The sequence below is a fragment of the Colletotrichum gloeosporioides genome (genome assembly GCF_011800055.1).
Source record: "Colletotrichum gloeosporioides strain Lc1 chromosome Unknown consensus_91, whole genome shotgun sequence".
Taxonomy (NCBI): domain Eukaryota; kingdom Fungi; phylum Ascomycota; class Sordariomycetes; order Glomerellales; family Glomerellaceae; genus Colletotrichum; species Colletotrichum gloeosporioides.
The window spans coordinates 442,834-460,802 of NW_025544736.1; the positions used below are offsets into that span (position 1 = coordinate 442,834).

At 53.0% G+C, this 17,969-nt stretch overlaps 8 protein-coding genes across 8 annotated transcripts; 6 read left to right on the forward strand and 2 right to left on the reverse strand.

Annotated features, from left to right (window-relative positions):
• Positions 1–411: 411 nt before the first annotated feature.
• On the forward strand, positions 412–1,767 carry GCG54_00008292 (putative oxidoreductase; the record flags this gene model as incomplete). The annotated part of the gene is made up of 5 exons (XM_045408260.1): positions 412–712; positions 768–874; positions 928–1,084; positions 1,144–1,376; positions 1,426–1,767. The coding sequence occupies 5 exons, from the start codon at positions 412–414 to the stop codon at positions 1,765–1,767; spliced, it is 1,140 nt and encodes a 379-aa protein (XP_045257994.1).
• Positions 1,768–2,230: 463 nt separating this feature from the next.
• On the forward strand, positions 2,231–3,028 carry GCG54_00008293 (uncharacterized protein; the record flags this gene model as incomplete). Its single annotated transcript, XM_045408261.1, has 1 exon — positions 2,231–3,028. The coding sequence occupies one exon, from the start codon at positions 2,231–2,233 to the stop codon at positions 3,026–3,028; it is 798 nt and encodes a 265-aa protein (XP_045257995.1).
• Positions 3,029–3,818: 790 nt separating this feature from the next.
• Positions 3,819–6,772, forward strand: GCG54_00008294 (Minor extracellular protease vpr; the record flags this gene model as incomplete). Its single annotated transcript, XM_045408262.1, has 4 exons — positions 3,819–4,759; positions 4,815–5,282; positions 5,337–6,086; positions 6,145–6,772. 4 exons carry the CDS (start codon positions 3,819–3,821, stop codon positions 6,770–6,772), a joined length of 2,787 nt encoding a protein of 928 aa, XP_045257996.1.
• Positions 6,773–6,969: 197 nt separating this feature from the next.
• On the reverse strand, positions 6,970–8,932 carry GCG54_00008295 (putative GPI-anchored cupredoxin; the record flags this gene model as incomplete). Its single annotated transcript, XM_045408263.1, has 3 exons — positions 6,970–8,122; positions 8,174–8,674; positions 8,790–8,932. 3 exons carry the CDS (start codon positions 8,930–8,932, stop codon positions 6,970–6,972), a joined length of 1,797 nt encoding a protein of 598 aa, XP_045257997.1.
• A 1,125-nt stretch (positions 8,933–10,057) lies between these two features.
• On the forward strand, positions 10,058–11,231 carry GCG54_00008296 (uncharacterized protein; the record flags this gene model as incomplete). Its single annotated transcript, XM_045408264.1, has 2 exons — positions 10,058–10,201; positions 10,260–11,231. The coding sequence occupies 2 exons, from the start codon at positions 10,058–10,060 to the stop codon at positions 11,229–11,231; spliced, it is 1,116 nt and encodes a 371-aa protein (XP_045257998.1).
• Positions 11,232–11,707: 476 nt separating this feature from the next.
• GCG54_00008297 (uncharacterized protein) lies at positions 11,708–13,531 on the reverse strand (the record flags this gene model as incomplete). The annotated part of the gene is made up of 2 exons (XM_045408265.1): positions 11,708–11,811; positions 11,968–13,531. 2 exons carry the CDS (start codon positions 13,529–13,531, stop codon positions 11,708–11,710), a joined length of 1,668 nt encoding a protein of 555 aa, XP_045257999.1.
• A 428-nt stretch (positions 13,532–13,959) lies between these two features.
• On the forward strand, positions 13,960–14,741 carry GCG54_00008298 (uncharacterized protein; the record flags this gene model as incomplete). The annotated part of the gene is made up of 2 exons (XM_045408266.1): positions 13,960–14,112; positions 14,175–14,741. 2 exons carry the CDS (start codon positions 13,960–13,962, stop codon positions 14,739–14,741), a joined length of 720 nt encoding a protein of 239 aa, XP_045258000.1.
• A 790-nt stretch (positions 14,742–15,531) lies between these two features.
• Positions 15,532–16,374, forward strand: GCG54_00008299 (3-alpha-hydroxysteroid dehydrogenase/carbonyl reductase; the record flags this gene model as incomplete). The annotated part of the gene is made up of 1 exon (XM_045408267.1): positions 15,532–16,374. One exon carries the CDS (start codon positions 15,532–15,534, stop codon positions 16,372–16,374), a length of 843 nt encoding a protein of 280 aa, XP_045258001.1.
• Between the last annotated feature and the right edge of the window lie 1,595 nt (positions 16,375–17,969).

Genomic DNA, 17,969 nt, shown 5'->3' on the forward strand with positions numbered 1-17,969 from the left:
GGAGATTTGACGATGTATCTCAGACTAGAAGAGCAGAGAAATTGAACTTAAAAATTCTGTAAAATCAATAGGAGAGCACTGACTGTTTGGAAAGTGTTTGATATGATCAATATTCTAGTCGACAGGCTTCTAGATGTTGAACCAAAGTATAATCGTTGAAGTCGGTATTGCAACCTACCCGAAAACGAAGTTCTAGTGCTCCGCGGAGTGTCGGCTTTGGGTGGGTCCTCTCCGCCCCTGCACCCCGTCATCCCGCACCGTCAAGCCGCCGCTGTACCTACACCCCGCATCTTAGAAGATGGGATATAAAGGAAGCTGGCCGGCTTTTTGATTGCAGATAGATGTTTCGAACTTCTCATATATTCATCCAGTCACCCAAAAGTCACCACAGAAAATCGACACAATAACACTATGTCCACCATCAAAGTCGGTGTTGTCGGCTATGGCTTCGCCGCCAAGAGCTTCCACCTGCCATTCATCACTACCAACAAGGATTACGAGGTGATAGCAATCTTGCAGAGAGCGGAAGCTCCGAGCGATTTGTCATCCGCGCCTGCCGGCTCTCACTGCAAGGTTGACTTTCCCAACATCAGACACTACCGTACTGCGGAAGAGTTCTTCGCCGACTCGGACATTCAACTCGTTGTGGTTGCCACTCACACTGATACACATGCATCGTTCGCAGAGAAGGCGCTGTTGGCGGGAAAACATGGTAAGTCATCATCCAATGCAGCTGATGATGTGATCAGAGATTGACATTTTTGAAGCCATCGCCGACAAGCCATTCGCAAGGTCGTCTGAAGAAGCAGACCGTGTTATTCAGATCGCCAAGGACAAGGGTCTCATTTTGACGTGCTTTCAGAACCGCAGATGGGTGAGTGCTGCGAGGTCTTTCTATGGAAAGTATTTGACTCATTGAAACTGCAGGATGGAGACTTCCAAACTTTGCGCAAGCTCATCAAACAGGATGCACTCGGAGAGATCAAGGAAGCCGAGATCCACTACGACTTTGAGTCGCCTCCCTGGTTGAGCTCAATGAATAAGAAGGAGTACACTCCGGGCGATGGCATGGCGTTCGGTCTAGGTGAGTTGAGCATTGAGTTTAGAGCCTAAGAACACTATTCTAATCATGGCGAAACACAGGGACACACAGCATCGACCAGGCAGTGACTCTTTTCGGCCGTCCAAAGTCCGTCACTGGCTTCTTCCGCGCCCAGCGCGGTATCGAAAGCGAGGTTGAAGACTCGTTCACAATCGTTTTGCAGTACGAAGGAGCGCAGAAGGACCTCCTGGTGACCGTCAAGACCTCGGTCACCACGCCCATGGCCCAGCAACTCAAACATCTCGTGAGAGGAACAAAGGGATCATGGCTCAAGGTTGGTAGCCCACCATTCATACGAACTGTTGTCCGCTGACACGTCATAGTTCCAACAAAGAAGCACCTGCCCTCAAGAGGAGCAAATTGCCGAAGGCCGTAAGCCGCTCGAGCCTGGTTTCGGCGAGGAGCCGACTGAGCTGCGTGGTATTCTTACGACGTATAAAGAGTTTGACGGAACGGTTCAGAAGTACGATGAAGCGACGAAGAAGTACACTGGCAAATATCCCAGCATCACCGGGCGCTGGCTGGGTATCTATGAGAATCTGGCCGACGCGATCAATGGCAAAGCTGAGCTAGAGGTGAAGGCCACTCAATCGCGAGACGCGATCAGGATCATCGAGCTTGCGAGAGAGTCGCACAACACGGGAGCGACTATCGCGTGGAAGTAATAAGCATGTGCCAAACGAGACAGGATAACAGGGTCTCTGAGCGGCGACGTCGTGAAAGGCTTGTGAGGCTGCTGTGTACACACTCTCGATCTTATATACCTTATCTGTTCTGGCACGAAATATCGAATCACCCCCAAGGCCGTGTGGAACATATACTGAAGGATAAAGCATGAAAGCGGATTCGGCTTCTCCTTTTCAAACCACAAGGCCAGGTTAAGCCCCTTGGCCGCACAAGTTAAGCGGGAACAATGAAAACAATGGTTTTGAGGATGACACAATTCCCGTTGAAGAAACAGCGATTGCTTGTTTGCGTGGTTGATTTTCAAACGACTTTGTTCTCAGTACTGTGTACCCACGCTGCCTTTGCAGATTTGATACATAAGTGTGAGAGTAGCGCGGCAGGTGTCGAGGGAATATTATGACGGACTCTTACGCTACACACAATTTTCGCAATTCATATACAATGAGTACAAACGAAAGTGCTGAGGCCTGGCTCACAGCTACCAAAAAGGCCAAGGCAGCCTTTCCCGAGGCGGATACAAACACAACCCCAACCGTATACGATCCCAGCCCGATTCCCCGAGAGCCTATTTCTGCGAGGGCCAAAGAGCGTTTGCGCCGTGATGTCGATACCTGGAGTGCAGATGTCACTGACAGATCCCAAAAGATTGAGCAATGCCCTGTGCCAAAAAAGGTACACGGTCCATCTTCCTTGATGCAGGAGGTAGTTCGAGACATGCGCTCACCACTTTGCCCGCCACCCAACGGACTACTCTCGAATCTGACATCAAGCTCCTCGGGCGAGTCTACAGAATCATCGCACAGCTCATCGAGTTACAACTTTTCTCAATTTGAGACTTCAAGCGAAGTGCTCCAGACTAGGCAGATGGATAAGTGCTTTGCGGATGCTAACTTTGAGGGCCAGAAAATGTCTGCAGGAGAGGCCTTTCGGACCTGTCTTGCACATCAGAATGCGGGGTTGCAACGAGCCGATAACTTGATCCTGAGGCTCAGGTCTGAGCTTGGGAGTCAGTACACAGAGCGTGAACTAGCAGTGCAGGCGCAGAGGCAGAGACGGAAGAGGTTGGAGGAATTCTTCGACGACATCACCATATCAGCGAAAGAAAATCCTGACCGTCTCGTGGACGAGATCCAAGACTGGAGGAAAGCTATGTATGAGTACGATGTGATTGAGCGCGCGAATGACCGGACTCATGAGGTCGGAGCCCTGTTGAATGATGCGAGAGATTGGAGGGGCTGAGGTGGCTTTCGTTCATAGTAGATCCAACTTCGCAGGCGGAAGTGAAGTTAAGGTGTGTTTAGAGTTCTGATAGTTGTCACTCGTGTCATAGACAGGCCTTAATCGTTTTTTCCAATGTAATCGAAGACCTCGAGTCTTCATTTTCGAAGGCGCTTCATGACATCTGCTTCGTGGGGAGATGCAGCTCCTGCCCAAGCAAGTAAGGTGACGGCTCGGCAACTTTGGCGAATACTACCTTGCTCTGTTTCAATGGATACCCTCGGAATACGGAGGAGTGCCAAGAGAGTTGCGCATTGTAAACTTGCTGAGAGGACCCACACAATAACATTGGATTGAATCTTTGTTGACGAGCAAAAAAGATGAATAGCAATGTACTCTGAAAACCTCGAACACTGTGTACTTGATAATTGAGCCATGAGATGATTCGAGGCAAGTTGGATCTTTCTTCTAGGTGATTTCACAATGTTCTACACTACGCCTTCGTGGAATCATTCCCCATCAGCCCAGGTCGGGGATCTCGGTTCACGCGAGGGGCACACCTTCGACAGTGGGGCCGCCCCTTGTAAAGCCGGGGATCTGCGCGCTAGATCACGAACGAAGCTCGTATTTGCCGTTCTTCATCTCCAACTCGTGTCATCTGCTCCATCAACCGATAAACAACCCCCATGACGAGGTGCGGGCTACCCGTGTATATCAACGGCTGCACCCGCGATGGCGCCCGATCTACCTTTTCTCGTCTCCTCACCCGCTAGCCTACGGATACATCCTGTGAGCGAGTGATCAAGTCAAGATGAGGGTCTCGCACGCGATCATCTCGACCCTCCTGGGCGCCAACGCCGCGACGGCCAAGCCGCTCCACCCGCGCATCTACGCGGATGCCCCGGCGCCGGCTCACCTCCCGAGAGCGGAAACCGACGACACCCAGACGACGAAGAGCCGCAGCGAGCTGCTTCAGGGCGCGTACATTGTCGAGTTCGCCGACGACAACGACACTCCTTCCAGCTTTCTTGAGTCGCTAAAGGCCGATGGCATCGATGCCGACACGCGTATGGAGATGAGCTACCGCTTCTTCAAGGGTGTGTCTTTTCAAGTCAAGGAGTCAAATGCAGCGCACCATGATAGCGCCCTTTTCCGGCGCCAAATGGCTGGCTCTTCTCGCATCAAGAACGTTTGGCCTGTGAAGACCATCAAGCTCGACTTGCCCGAGGATAATGGTGCCCCGAGCCAAGGCTCCGCACCTGCGAACGCCCGCGTCAAGCGCCAAGGCGGTGCTCCTGGCAACTCTACCAAGGACACTTTCTCCCCTCACATCATGACCCAGGTCGACAAGCTGCGCGAACAGGGTATCACCGGTAAGGGCATTCGTGTGGGAATCATCGATAGCGGTGTCGACTGGACGCACCCTGCCCTTGGAGGCTGTTTCGGCCCCGGCTGCCTCGTCGAAGCCGGATGGGACTTTACCGGCGACGATTTTCTTCCTGGCGTTCGACCTGCGCAGCCCGATGCCGACCCCATGGATGACTGCGTGGGCCACGGAACCCACGTTGCTGGAATCATTGCCGCTCAGCTCGAAGGCAATGAGTACGGCTTCACTGGTGCCGCTCCCGGAGTGAAGCTGGCTGCTTACCGTGCATGGGGATGCGCTGCTTCGGGCACCAACGAGATCTTGATTGCTGCGTTCAGCCGGGCTTTCGAGGAGGGAGCTGATATTATTTCCTGCTCCGATGGAGAGTAAGTAATACCCTGTGATTGCTCATAAAAGACGCTGTGTTGACGAGTTTAATAGTGCTTCCGGTTGGGCTGAGGATGCTTGGGGCCTTGTTGCTTCCCGCATTGTTGATGCCGGCGTCCCCGTTGTCATTTCCGAGGGTAACGACGGCGGCACCGGCATGTTCTACGCCTCTACCCCGGCAACAGGGCGGGGCGTTGCCGGCATCGGTGCCGTTACGAACGCACTGTTTCCCACTCTTCTCAACGCCGGCACTTTCAGTGTTGACTCGAACTCCACTGAAAGCAGCAAGACCGAGTTTGGCTACCTGCCTGGTGTTCCCGAGTTGACTGGTGATCTGTCCCTTCAGCTTTGGACTGGCGACGCCTGCAGTGCTTTGCCGGAAGATACGCCAGATCTTAGCAATAAGATCGCCCTGCTGCAGTTCCCCGACTCTCGAGCGACCGGCTGCTACCCTAACGACCAAGGCAACAATGTTGCCGCGAAGGGTGGACATTACATCCTCTACTACACCAATGATAACACGTGAGTTGTCAGCACCTGTGATGGCCATGATTAACCAACTAACGTATGTATTAGAACCATGCGGGATGAGCAGTATGTCTATTCCGATGGCATTCTTGGTGTCGCGTCTGTTCCACCTTATCAGTCTACGCAGTGGCTGTCTCTCCTCGACCAAGGCCGGGCTGTCACTGTCTCCATCCCGAATGCCAACAACACCAAGACTCGCCTTGAGAACCTCGAGAACAACAGCAGCGGCAGCTACATGGGCACTTTCTCCAGCTGGGGACCGACCTGGGAACTGCACGCAAGTCCTCAGTTCGCTGCTCCTGGCGCCAACATCCTGTCTACTTACCCTGTCGCCTTAGGCTCTTACAGAGTCATGACGGGAACGAGCATGTCGTGTCCAATGACCGCTGCCATTTACGCCCTTCTTGCCGAGGCTCATGGTACCAAGGACCCCAAGCGCCTCGCCTCGTTCCTCTCATCTACCGCGAGGCAGCTCGACTGGTTTGATGGTACCACTGCGCACTCTGACATCGTTGCCCCCGTCCCGCAACAGGGCGCTGGTATTGTCCAGGCATTTGATGCTGCCCGCTCCACCGCCGAGCTCAGCGTGAATTCCATCTCCTTCAACGACACAGACAACTTCGTCGGCAACGCCACTGTCAGCATCAAGAACACCGGATCTGCAGACCTTGTCTTCGACGTCAGCCACCGCAAGGCCGTCACCATGTACACCTTCATTTCCAGCCTCGATCGCCTGAGAGCGGCCGCCTTCCCCAACCCCATCGTCGAAGAGTGGGCGGAACTCCAGTTCAGCTCTGAGTAAGTCATGTTGCTGACCTCACCACTTCTGTTCCACCTTGACTAACGCCTTCTATAGAAAGCTGACTGTTCCCGCTGGTGGCTCGGTTGACTTGACCATCACCTGTACGCCCCCTTCCAACCTCAACGCGACCCTCCTCCCAGTGTACAGCGGATACATCATCCTCACGAGCACCACCGACGCCCCCTCCCTCAACGTGCCATACCTCGGCGTCGTCGGCAGCATGTACAACACCCCAGTTCTGACCGCCTCGCAAGCGTACCTTGCCGAGTACAACGGCGTCGTCCCCGCCAACCGCACCTACACCATCGCCCGCCCCGACCCTGCCAATCCTCCCCGTTCCGACCGCGGCGACCAGTCTGCCACTCCCAACGTCTACATCCAACCTACCGTGGGGACCGCCTCACTCGCGGTGGACGTTCTCTCATTTGTCAACGGAAAGGAGGAGAACCTCGGAAGCTTGGCCGGCTGGCCTCTTCCGTATGTCACCCGCGTTGATCAACGGGCGTACTTCAATGGTCTGCTTGCCGACGGCACTGTTCTCGAGCCTGGCGTGTACAAGATGCAGGTCAGCGCACTTAGGATCTACGGAGACCGCGAGAGGAAGGAAGACTGGGATGTGTTTACGACGGTGCCTTTCATCGTCAAGTACCAGGCGGCCGGAAACGCAACAGCTGCTGCTTGAAGTATCGCTTAGTTAGGCACGCATGCAACGCCTTTGGGGAGGAGTAATGTGAAATACGTAATGATAGTGTATATGCATGGCATCTGATCTCTTCTACCAATGATCATCTCCCCCCAATTGTGTCGCGTTGCTCGATGGCTTCTCTTCTTTCTGTATATACTCCAATGCTATGTCAAACCACGCCAGAACAACCTTGCTTAAGGCTGTGTGACCCAGATCATCTCAGGCCCAGCTATCGCTGCCCCCGCAATCTCCGAGGCCTTGACATCCTTCTTCGAGGTGACAATAGCCCAAACATGACCGTACAAACCATCAGGCACGGACGACTTGCCATCAGCAATGGACGAAAACTTGACCTCTCCCCACGCACCAAGCCAGGCAAGGAACAAGTCCCCATCATGCTTGCCCTCCCACTGGACGTCAACTCCCATTAACCTCTGGGCCTGGTCCAACCCCTGACCCTTGATATCCAACTTCGCAACTGGCTTGTCCCAGGCCAACTTGTCCGGGCACGACGACACGTAGTGGTGCATGGCATACGAGTATACCAACTCTGCGGGGATAGAAACCTCGCGGGGCGCAGCCGCTGCCATATGGTTCTGCATCATATTGATAACGGCAGTCATGCGCGATTTGGCACCCAGCGACGTTGCGAGAGCCGGGACGAGCCACGGGTCTGACGGCGCCAGCAGCGCCGTCGCGTCGATGATGAGTCCAATCTCCAACAACAATACCGTAAGCGCCGTGCTCAGAAACGCATCAATGTCAAGGGCGGGAATGGCGTATGCGCACTCCTTCAACACGGTCTTGGAAAAGTGCTGCAGAGAGTCCGTCGCCGTGCCGCGATGCACCCACGCCTGCGCCGCCATTGTCCCGATAGTCTCGACGATGGTTTCGGGGTATACGTTGGCCCACTTACCACCCGCCTGCAGACTCTCGTATCCTTCGAATAGCACTTTGAGAAGGATGTTGTCGAGGAACTGAATGAGCTGCAGATGTTCCACAGCCGCGTCGCTGATGTTGGTCCCGAAGTTCCAGTTGGTGATTGCGCCGCCGCCGGCTTTGCCCATCATGTACTGGTCATTGTCACCCGGCTTGGGGATGTAGGCGATCATGTCGGGTGTGAGGGCGGATACGTTGACGACCGCGGAATTTACCATCGGGAGAATGGTGCTGTTCGCGCGGAGGACGCCACCGAGGGGAGCCATGGGGGGCAGGGTACTTGGAGGAGCTTTCGAGGCGAGGTCGGTGAAGGCTTGGAGGGTGTTGCCCTGAGCTGGAGCGTTTATGGCTCCGACCATACCCTTTTGGCAGTGATTTCCGGTTGTTTGTGCACAGTAGAACCAGATGCTATGACCTGATAAGCGGAAAGGATCATCTCATCAAAGGTTCAGGTCTTACGGTTTGGAATCGTTGACTAAAATGCTGAAAGTCACCCCGGACGGACTAAGAGCTGTGGGGATAAGACCACTGCTGAAGCCGTTGGCAGACGGCTCGCATGGCTTATCGAAAGATGACTGCGTGACTGAGTGGTTTCGCGGGTTGAAGCTGAATTCAACAAACGTTCTAGGCGGCTCTTTGATGTCATTCGGGGTGAAAGTCAGAGCTCCATTGAGGCCCACATCGACACGCGAGGTACGCTTGCCGCCGACAGGAAGACCATCGGGAGGAGAGCTGCTCGGACCGGCACCCTTCGCCTTCTCGCGAAATGCATCAAAGGTGTTGCCTGACGACGGCGGGTTGATGCTATGCAGCATACCCTGCTGGCAATGGTTTCCCTGGCCACAAAATATCCAGATAGGCTTCGTGTCGTTGACCGTGATTGTGAAGATTGTTTTTGCACACTCCGAATCGGAAGTTGAAGGTACAAAGGCTGAGAAAAAGCCGCCACTGGCCAGCGGGCTACAGGGGCTATCGAATGAAGATTGGGTGACTGAATGATTCTGCGAAATGTTAGCAAAGTTGACACTCATGTTAGGCTCGATGAAGCAATCTTGCCTTGGAGAAGAAGTGGTACGTGATTGTATCGCCACGGTTCGCGATGAGTGTCTCTGGCTCAAACTTGAGCTGGTTGTTCTTTCCGACATTGACATCGAAGTGCGCGGCCTGCACGCATAGAAGCGCCGCAGCTACGGCCAGCGAAGAGAAGATGATTTTCATTTTCTGTTTAGCAAACCCAACTGTGGAGAAGCTCAAGTGTGGTGAACTTCGCAGGGAGTTGTCTGGCATGCCACGCGGGGATAGCTGTGATATTTCACCCTCCCTTTTGACACCAAGCTCTCTACCCAAGCTAGCTTGAACATTTCTGAGCCATCTTGGACCGGATAGCCACCCTCCAGGCGCCAAGGCGACAGGGCCAACAGCTTTCAGGGACTATTCAAGCTAGAGTCTACGCCAGGTATACGCCACTCTCCCCGCACCAGTCAACGACAAAAAGGGGTCGCGCTAGGGCTGAGCTGACCAAGCGTCTGAGTGTCTCGGGAGGGCATGGAAATCCAGAAGAGCATTTTTACCATACAGAAGCTAGATATTAGTCTCTTGATCCTTCGTGTATCTGAGATCTGTCTGACGCGCTGAATTGATTGGACCGTGATCTCCAAGTCCGGCACCCGGTCCCTCCCCAGCCTCGTCGGATGCTGTGCCACGCGGATGTTGTCTATCCCGCCGTCCAGGATGTGACAGAGTGAACCCTTGCCGCGGAATGATGAACTTCCTGCTCTTGCCGCGCCTCTTCGACTGAGTACACAGACGCTGGAATCCGCCTGCCAAGTCGTGATGCAGCGATCCTTCATCCGGCCTGATCATCATCCGAAGATCGGTTGGGCTGATTTCCATTTTAGGCCATTGATCCAGCAGGTTCAGACGATTGGGATCTTAACAAGTAGGTGAATTAAACACAAAAAGTGTGTAAACATACTAAGAAACATGGCCACACAGACTGCGACAGGGACACTGGACGAGGGCTCACGTAAGACCTAAGCCAATACCACTGTTCCAACGGGCGCCCAGCAAGCTGGTTCGGACGCGATCAGCCGCCGCTCATCTCCCGTGAATGCGCCATTTCAGAGATTCCACCTTGGCATCGCGCTTAACGGTTCCTGGGATCCGAGGTGATCAGACGTTATTCTAGGGATTGGTGTCTGCCTGCAGTTTGTATGCTCCATCCCCCACAGGGCTGGAAACATTCACGTACTTGTAGCTTGACCCTCCACATTCTTGATTGTGGACGACGTACTGCGTACATCGTGACCTCGATTTTCTCTCTTTGCTTCTTGCATCGCAGGTATGGCACGCAATTCACCTACAGGCAAGGTGCCTGCCTTCACCTTTCTGCCGATTCTGGCATCGATGATTGTGGCCATGTTGATTGTGGTCATCATTGCATCAGGTTCGCGGCCTGGTGTTGGCGATAAACTCTCATTTCTTCGGGTGAGTGATATCCTATGCTCGTTTCTCGTCACACTTATAGCTCTAACCGACTCAATAGGTTGATGCTACGAACTTGAATATCCCAGCGAAGCTCGGCGGATCGCAGTACCTCCAAGACCTCTCGAGAGTCTCTGGCGCCGACCTCGTCGGGCAAGATGCAACCCCAGCAACGCTTCAGATCTTCGACGTCTACTATGTGACACTTCTCGGATCTTGCGGGCACGTCAATGATGTGACGGTCTGCACCACGCGTTTGGTCGGGTACTGGTTTGACCCGCGCAGCGACCTTAAGCTCGACGCGACCTCGATCGCGGGGAGCTTCTCCAGTAACCTCAACGACGCCCTGAACAAATATGCCAAGACATCCTCTTTCTTCGGTGTCGCGTACATCTTCGCATTTGTTTTGGCCATCCTGGCTCCAATCGTTTCAGTCATCAGCGGTCGTTGCGGCAGGGCTGGCTTTGCGGGTGTCGTCTTGTCTGCCATGGCCACAATCTGTCTTCTCGCGGCATCAATCGCGACGACAGTCATCTTCAAGAACGTTAACGACGCGATCAATGAAGACTTCAATGATATTGGCATCTCTTCTGCCCTCGGGTTGCTGTTTGTGCCGACCTGGATCGCCCTCTCTTTCTCACTCCTTGCATCGGTCTTGATGGGCATCAAGACGCGCAACCCCCGAGCGCCGAAGGGCCCCACAAGCGGAATGATCACCGGTAGACGGGATATCAAAAATGGTAACGTCCAAGGTGGTGTCCCAAGGCCACTGACCCTGCTGAAGAGGGTTCAGACTTGGGGCCAACACAAGTATGTCCACATCGGGGGCGGGGGCGGAGGACAATTCGCGAATCCCAGAGGTGGAGATGGGGAGTTTGATGACGACACGGCCCTCATCGGACGTCGATACAGTCCTGAGTTGGATTCAAAGCAAGAGCAAGAGTCTAGTAGCATCGCAATGGTGCCCTTGGACCACAAGGGGAGCAAGGATATGAACCAAGCGTACGAGTCGTATACGGGCCGCGCTTTGTGATGGTTCGATTTCAGATTATCACATGCGTCATCGATAGACTCGGGAAAGGTTTTTAGAAGGCCTTTGGGCGGTATCGTTCGCGGTAGAGAGGTGCCTGGTTTCCTGCGGCTGTAGAGCCCTCAATCGTATATGTCCTGTGTATCTCGCTTGTCAGCATTGTTCACGTCGCAATAAGGATGTAATACGGATGTAACTATTCATTGAAGACATACCTTTTCTCTGACCAAACCAATGACACTTCTTGCTTGCATGTACCCTTGCGATCCCGCGGGGCTGGGCCGGTGGGATGCTTTGAGAAACGTCCGTCGGGCCTGTGGTCGATGCCTTCCTGGTGGACGACTAATGACAAATCATGCCGATCAGGAGACTGAGAATTTGACTTGTAGTAGTCGCCCTGATGGCAAGTCTCGCAACGGAGCAACTACTTGCCGGCAACCTGCTGTCGTTAGGATTGGTGTGTATCTTCCAACAAATCCTTATCCAAGTAGCACTGGACGGCCGAGGCTGTTCAAGCACGCCGCAACGTCCCAAGAGTCGGCCGCAATACTTTCCCTCTTTTGCCATACACCTTCAACAATATCTATTGTTAGCTTTGTCGAGCCAAATGACCCTAAGGGACCCATGTGTGAGAACAATTCTCGAAACGCAGGCTCTTGCTCAGGTTGCGCCAAGCATCCCGCTACACACAACGGCCAAGCAAGCGTATGAATTCGCCGTGGCGTTCTTAGTCTCATACATAACTCAATGATTTGAGTGACAGAGTCGGCGATATCGATGTTGGCTGGTTGCCATCCGGAGAGCACCACGTGGAGGTATACCAACCCTGCGTGCGCCCAGATCTGCGTGACCAAGTGGCAGGCTTCTGCCTCGTCATGGGCTTGATTTGAGTCGGCCAGCCATGGCGGTCGATGGTCCCTGGCTATTGCGGCAATTGTCTCCAATCGGCTTAAGCCATCGCGCAGACTCTGCTCGATGTCCGTCCCCTTCTTGACAAGATGCATCAATGACAGCGCTCCTTTCTTTTGCATGGTCTTCTTCCAGGCGTCAAGGGCCGCCACCTCGCCAACCAGTATCATTGCCCAGTTTTGGCAGCCGACATAGCCTTCCAACCTTAGTCGACAGTTTCGATCCGGGTCTTCTTTCGGTTCGTCCTCCGCTGCTAGGACGAGAGGGTAGTAGGGTTGAAGCCGTGGGATCTGTTCAACGCCTGTGCTGCAGATGATGTCGTGGACAATCAGCAGACCAGAAAAGAAGCGAAAGGCGGCCTGGTCCACTGTCCATGCTGGCCACCGAGGCGGATTGTCCATACCCGGGTGGGCGAGCCGTCTCATGTGTTCCAACATGGCGTCCCACTTTGACCGATAGCTCCCGACGTCTCCGGGGAACTCCAACATCTGCTTGAACAGAAGAACCGCAGCGTCTAAATGGAACTGCCAGTTTTCATTGCTGGCTATGGAGACTTCGAGGCACATCAGATGTACGATGCTATCAAAGAGACGCGCGCTTGTGAGTAAATCCCCGTGTACACCATGTTTACTAACCTCGTTTAGGTCGAACTGGGCTTTCCTCATGGCCATGCATGTTTGGTTCTGCACTTCCTCCTCGGCCTCGGGCACGCAATCCCGTCTTTCTGGCCGCTGTTGGACGGGTACCACGGAGTAGAAGTAAGAGGATAGACTGGTAGCGGCGTGGCAGAGTGATTTGTTGGCCAGGGTGAGAATAAGCAACCACGTGCGCCCGCCCTCGAGAACGCTGGGCGTGTAGAATGGGAATACTGCAGGGAAGATGTAGTCGATATAAGACATGATGTAACTTTGCTCGAGTTCTGTAGGGAGGTTTGGCAGAGATGGCGGCGTGATGTTCTGCAGGAGAGGGTCGATGGGGTAATCAGAGCCAGGGCTATTGGTGAATGATCCGGATGGCGTGCCAGTCCGGCGGGATGTCGTACGGAGTGCATCTTGTCTTTCCTTGTCGTTGTCCGCCGAACGAGGCGCCGGACGGGAGTTGATATGCGCGGGAGGATCCAATACAAATATGTCGCTAGATATATCATCCGCGTCTCCGATGATGCGCTGCAAGATCCTTCTAGCCCTACGGCGCTTGGCTCCATTCCTGACCTCCGTCTTGAGCCTCTCGGCCATAGCCTGCTGCCTTGCGCCTCCATCCATCCATTCTGGAACCTCCTGGTCGGAGTAGCAGCTGATCTCGAGGCCGGCACACACATTGCACACCGGCAGCGTTTCGTCGCACTTTTTGTGGCGTATGCGGCACGTCCAGCAGCTCGACGTGCCACGGGGCATGTTTCCGACTTGATCAGGCCGTTCGGTCGTTTTTCCCTTTATTTTCCGAAAGAGGAAGCGGCGTGGTACAAGATATGGCTGAATAGCTGAAAAGGAGGTGAGGATTTCCGCGCGCCTGGCCTTGGACTCGGACGGTTAGGTCTTAAAGGGACCCGCTCGGGGCGCGGTCCGCACGACTTGGGTCCGCGCGCAAAAGTTTCCCGCCCGGAATGGTTTCCGCGCGGGAACCAAGTTGGGCGCCGGACTTTGGGGCATGGCGCGGCGGCGGACTTTGATGCAGATGCTGGATGACCATCGTGACTTACAAGTCTGGCTGCGGAATAGGGAAACAGATCAATGCGGAGGAAAATGTGTCTTAATCGTCGGAGAGTCGCTTGGTAAGTTTGAGCCACGTTGTCATTGTATCCAACTCATTTTTTCGCATCGCAATGCCAGGCAGCAAAATTCTCGTTCTCGGAGGCACGGGGCCGGCGGGCATTTGTCTGCTTCGGGAACTCATTTTTCGAAACTATGAGACCGTGGTCTTTGCGAGGAACCCTACGAAGATCCCTCACGACTTGGTCTCAAACCCACTTATCCAGGTCAGGCCCTTCGTCAACCTTCCTATCGCTGCATCACAATTTCTTTGACTAGCGCTGACAAGAAGTTCAAGGTTGTAAAGGGTGAGATGAGCGATTCTGGTGCCTTGTCTTCTGCAATGGCAGAGAGCACTATTGTCATTTCGCTTTTGGGGCCCGACATCAAGAATACGAAGATCGATCCGTCGCTCTTTGCAGATATCTACCGCTCATCTGTCTTCCCTTCAATGAGAAAGCATGGAGTGAAGCGAATTTTCGCCATGGGGACATTGTCCATCAAACGACCCGAAGACCATTGGACCATGTTTCAAACGATGGTCACTGTTTTCATGTGGCTTTTTGCAGGCCCGATCTACAATAACGTGTTGAATCTTGCGAAGTTGTTTGAGACCGAGGCCGAGGGTTTGGACTGGACGCTCTTTCGGATCGCTCAAATTCCCGGCGAGTCGGCTGCCGAGAGCTGGGACAAAGATAGACAGGAGAAACTCTTCACCGGTTGGATCGGAGAGTCCGGATGGACATCTTCGATGAAAAGAGGGGCCTTGGCAAAGTGGCTTGTTGATGCTGCGGAAGGCAAGGCGGACGAATGGAAAGGGAAGATGCCAGCGCTTAGCTCTTCCGTTGCCAAGTAAATTCTGCATCGCCTTGCATCAGATACCACGAGAATGCTGACATTGGCGGATTTGCTGATCATATGTCCGCAGTGGAAGCTTTACTTAGACAATTTAATTTCATCAACTCATCCGCATTGACAACGTAACCTCCGCGGCAACTAGAGCAGAATGACATTCAGCGATACTAGTGCTTATTCGTATATCATTGGTGGCTTGGAATGACTTACCGATCACCTTAAATTCACTCAAGCGGAGTTGATATGTGAGTGTTGCGTATTGGCTCATTTCAGGCAAATCCATCAGAAACTTTGTATCAGTTCAACTGAGCAGAACAACATCCAATAACAAGCAACTTGAAAAGATGTTTAGAAAAGATGTAATGTGTAGCAGAAAGTTGATTGATTGCACCCCACAGTAAGTCTAGTGTAAACATCCTCGCCTTCTCGTGTATTGGGCCGTACTCATTACGAAGCTAACAGTTAGTAACAGGAACTTGCAATAGCTCGACTCGAAAACGACCTGGTTTGGTCTAAGCCACGTTAATGCAAGGGACCACCTTTTTACCACCTCAGCGTAGCATCCTGATTTTGGGCCTGAACGAGGTACGAAACCGAATGCGATAACTTCTGATTCGACGATTCATATCTTGGCAACTTGATATTCGACTATACAATTGACCCGAAAGCGAGATTCGCAGACCGCCAACCCGAGCTTCGTCGTTTTTTAACACTCTCAATCGACACCTTGAAGGAGGAAGCTCTGCAAACATTCTTCGCTTCATCTCAATTTTGCAATCTATTCTCTCATCATGTCTCCAGGCCGCCCCGTTCTTGCCGTCATTGGCGCCGGCAGCATGGGCGTTGCCATTGCCCGTCGGCTCGGTCCGTCCCACCACATCCTTCTTTCCGACTTTTCCCCTGCAACCCTCTCAAACGCCGAAGACTCGCTCCGCTCTGCTGGCCACTCATTTACGGCCCAGTCAATTGACGTCTCCCAAAAAGAATCTGTAGCATCTTTCGCGGAGGCCGCAGCCAAGCTGGGTCCTATTCAGATTGTTGTGGTGACAGCGGGTGTGTCCAACGCAGCTAATAATGCCGAGTTGATTTACAACACAAATCTCCTTGGCGTTGCCTTCATCATAGACTCATTTCAACCATTGATGGCCCCGGGCGGTTCTTTAACTGTGATAGCCTCTATGGCAGGTCATATGAAGAAGCCGAACTCCGCTCTGGACGACCACTTCGCAACTGCCTCTGTTGCCGAACTCCTCAACCATGCAGACATCAACCTCGTCGGAGACCCAGGCGACGCGTACTCCATTTCAAAAAGAGGCTGCATAGTTCGGGTTCGTCATGCTGCAATTGCTTGGGGTCGTCAAGGAAATCGGATCAACACCGTGAGCCCGGGTGTCACCATGACCCCAATGATCGTCCAGGTGATGCAGTCAGCCGCGGGATCGATGTTGGAGGGCATCATCAAGGGCGTCCCTCTTGGTCGCATCGGGACGCCCGACGATATTGCCGGTGCTGTTGTCTTTTTGGCGGGCCCGGATGCCACGTATGTCAACGGAGCGGATTTGCTGGTGGACGGAGGCTCGCGGGCGACTCACCGGTGGCCCGGCACCGAAGCGGGGGTCGACAGGGCCGAATAAGTGGAGACCCCGAAGCGTTCAAGCCTTTCCTGATCTGGTATGCACGGCATTTCGGTACACTGGCCGTTGCGCATCGGAATATCGGGCAAATACCGATATTGCCCGACATAATTCGGCAATACTGACCTTGCTCAGAGAAAACGGGTCAATTTGTGCGGGGGGCTTTTGTGTGGCATGTGATATTCCCCCTTCTGCGCCGCTGTGGCACATTTTACAGCCACAGAGTGTTTCTGCATAGCTAGATCTCATAGGAAAATTGTGTTAGAGCTTTTGTTCATCGTTTTGCGTATTGTACTTGCACCCTGCGTGGGCCATGAGATCGCAGGATCGCGTCCGCTCATGATTTTCAGTTTGGCTCTTTTTACCATTCCCATGAAAAGTGGCATGACTTGCGTCGTATGTGAAATTTTTGCCTCCGGCTTACCCTTATTCGCTCAGTGTGAGGGAACCGGAAAATTTCGAGTGTTAAAGTCCACGGAGAAAGAAATAGAGAGGCCATGCACATTACCAAGCAAACAGCCTTCGAACTAATTCATTGGCAATAAACTTCACTCTCTAAACTCTCTGCCTGCGTTCTCAGCGATGACATTCCATCTGATATTACAGCTGTAGCCGCGTAGCGCTTTGATATCAGTCGGAAAACCGTCGTATATCCGATGCAATTCGGGATGAGCTCCTCTGTAATAACTGTAACACTAACTCAGTCCCTATCGTTGGAACTGTAATACTACGGTAGATCTTCATCTAAGTTGCCGGTGTCCGTCGATGATACTTTGGATCGTGTGGCTCGAACGACGAGGAACAGACAAGGTTTCTTAGACAATGATCCGATATGGGATTCTAGACCCGGTAGTTATTTCTTCGTTCGAATATAACGAGGAAATATTGATAGAGAATATGAGGCTTTGACTGTACAACTTGAATCCTTGTTGACCACTTTCAAAGCTTCAATGTAGGACACTGAAAGAAGGTTCAACCACAGTTAAATGCTTGATCACATGTGGAAATAACTAGAAGTCCGACTTCCAGTTTGAGCACTTCATGGGGCTTCTCACAGTATCATTCCTGATGTTTATATTTGCATGCACCTGTATTCGTTCCTTTGCCATCTCATTTTCTGATCCTTCTATTGCGATCGCATGCATATTCTCAACCGCCCAAGACCCTGTCGATACAAACCTCAATTCACCATGAAGCATGAAACAGGCCCACTGTCCACATGAATCCGCGCCGGGATCCCTTCACTGTCCGGTGGTTGCGAGTTCGAAAACATCAGCGCAGTCGCATCCGTTTGCGATTCGCTCAAACGAGCAACCTTACGATGCAACCCCGTAGATGCCGACCACTGGCCCGAACAGGTGAATTGTCAACAGTCTCAGACCAATTGAGAGAGGGACGAAGACGTTTATTGTTTCCATTCAGAATCACATCGCGTAGTCTTGCACTGGAACGGGGTTGTGGATGATCTTCGAACTCTATTTTTGCCTCTGAGTTTCTTGGCGCCCTGAAACGGCGCCTTTCTGACCTTGGCATCCAATACGCCTGGCATCCCTAATCCAGCAGTAAACAAGTACCTTCGGCGTTCATTTCTCAAT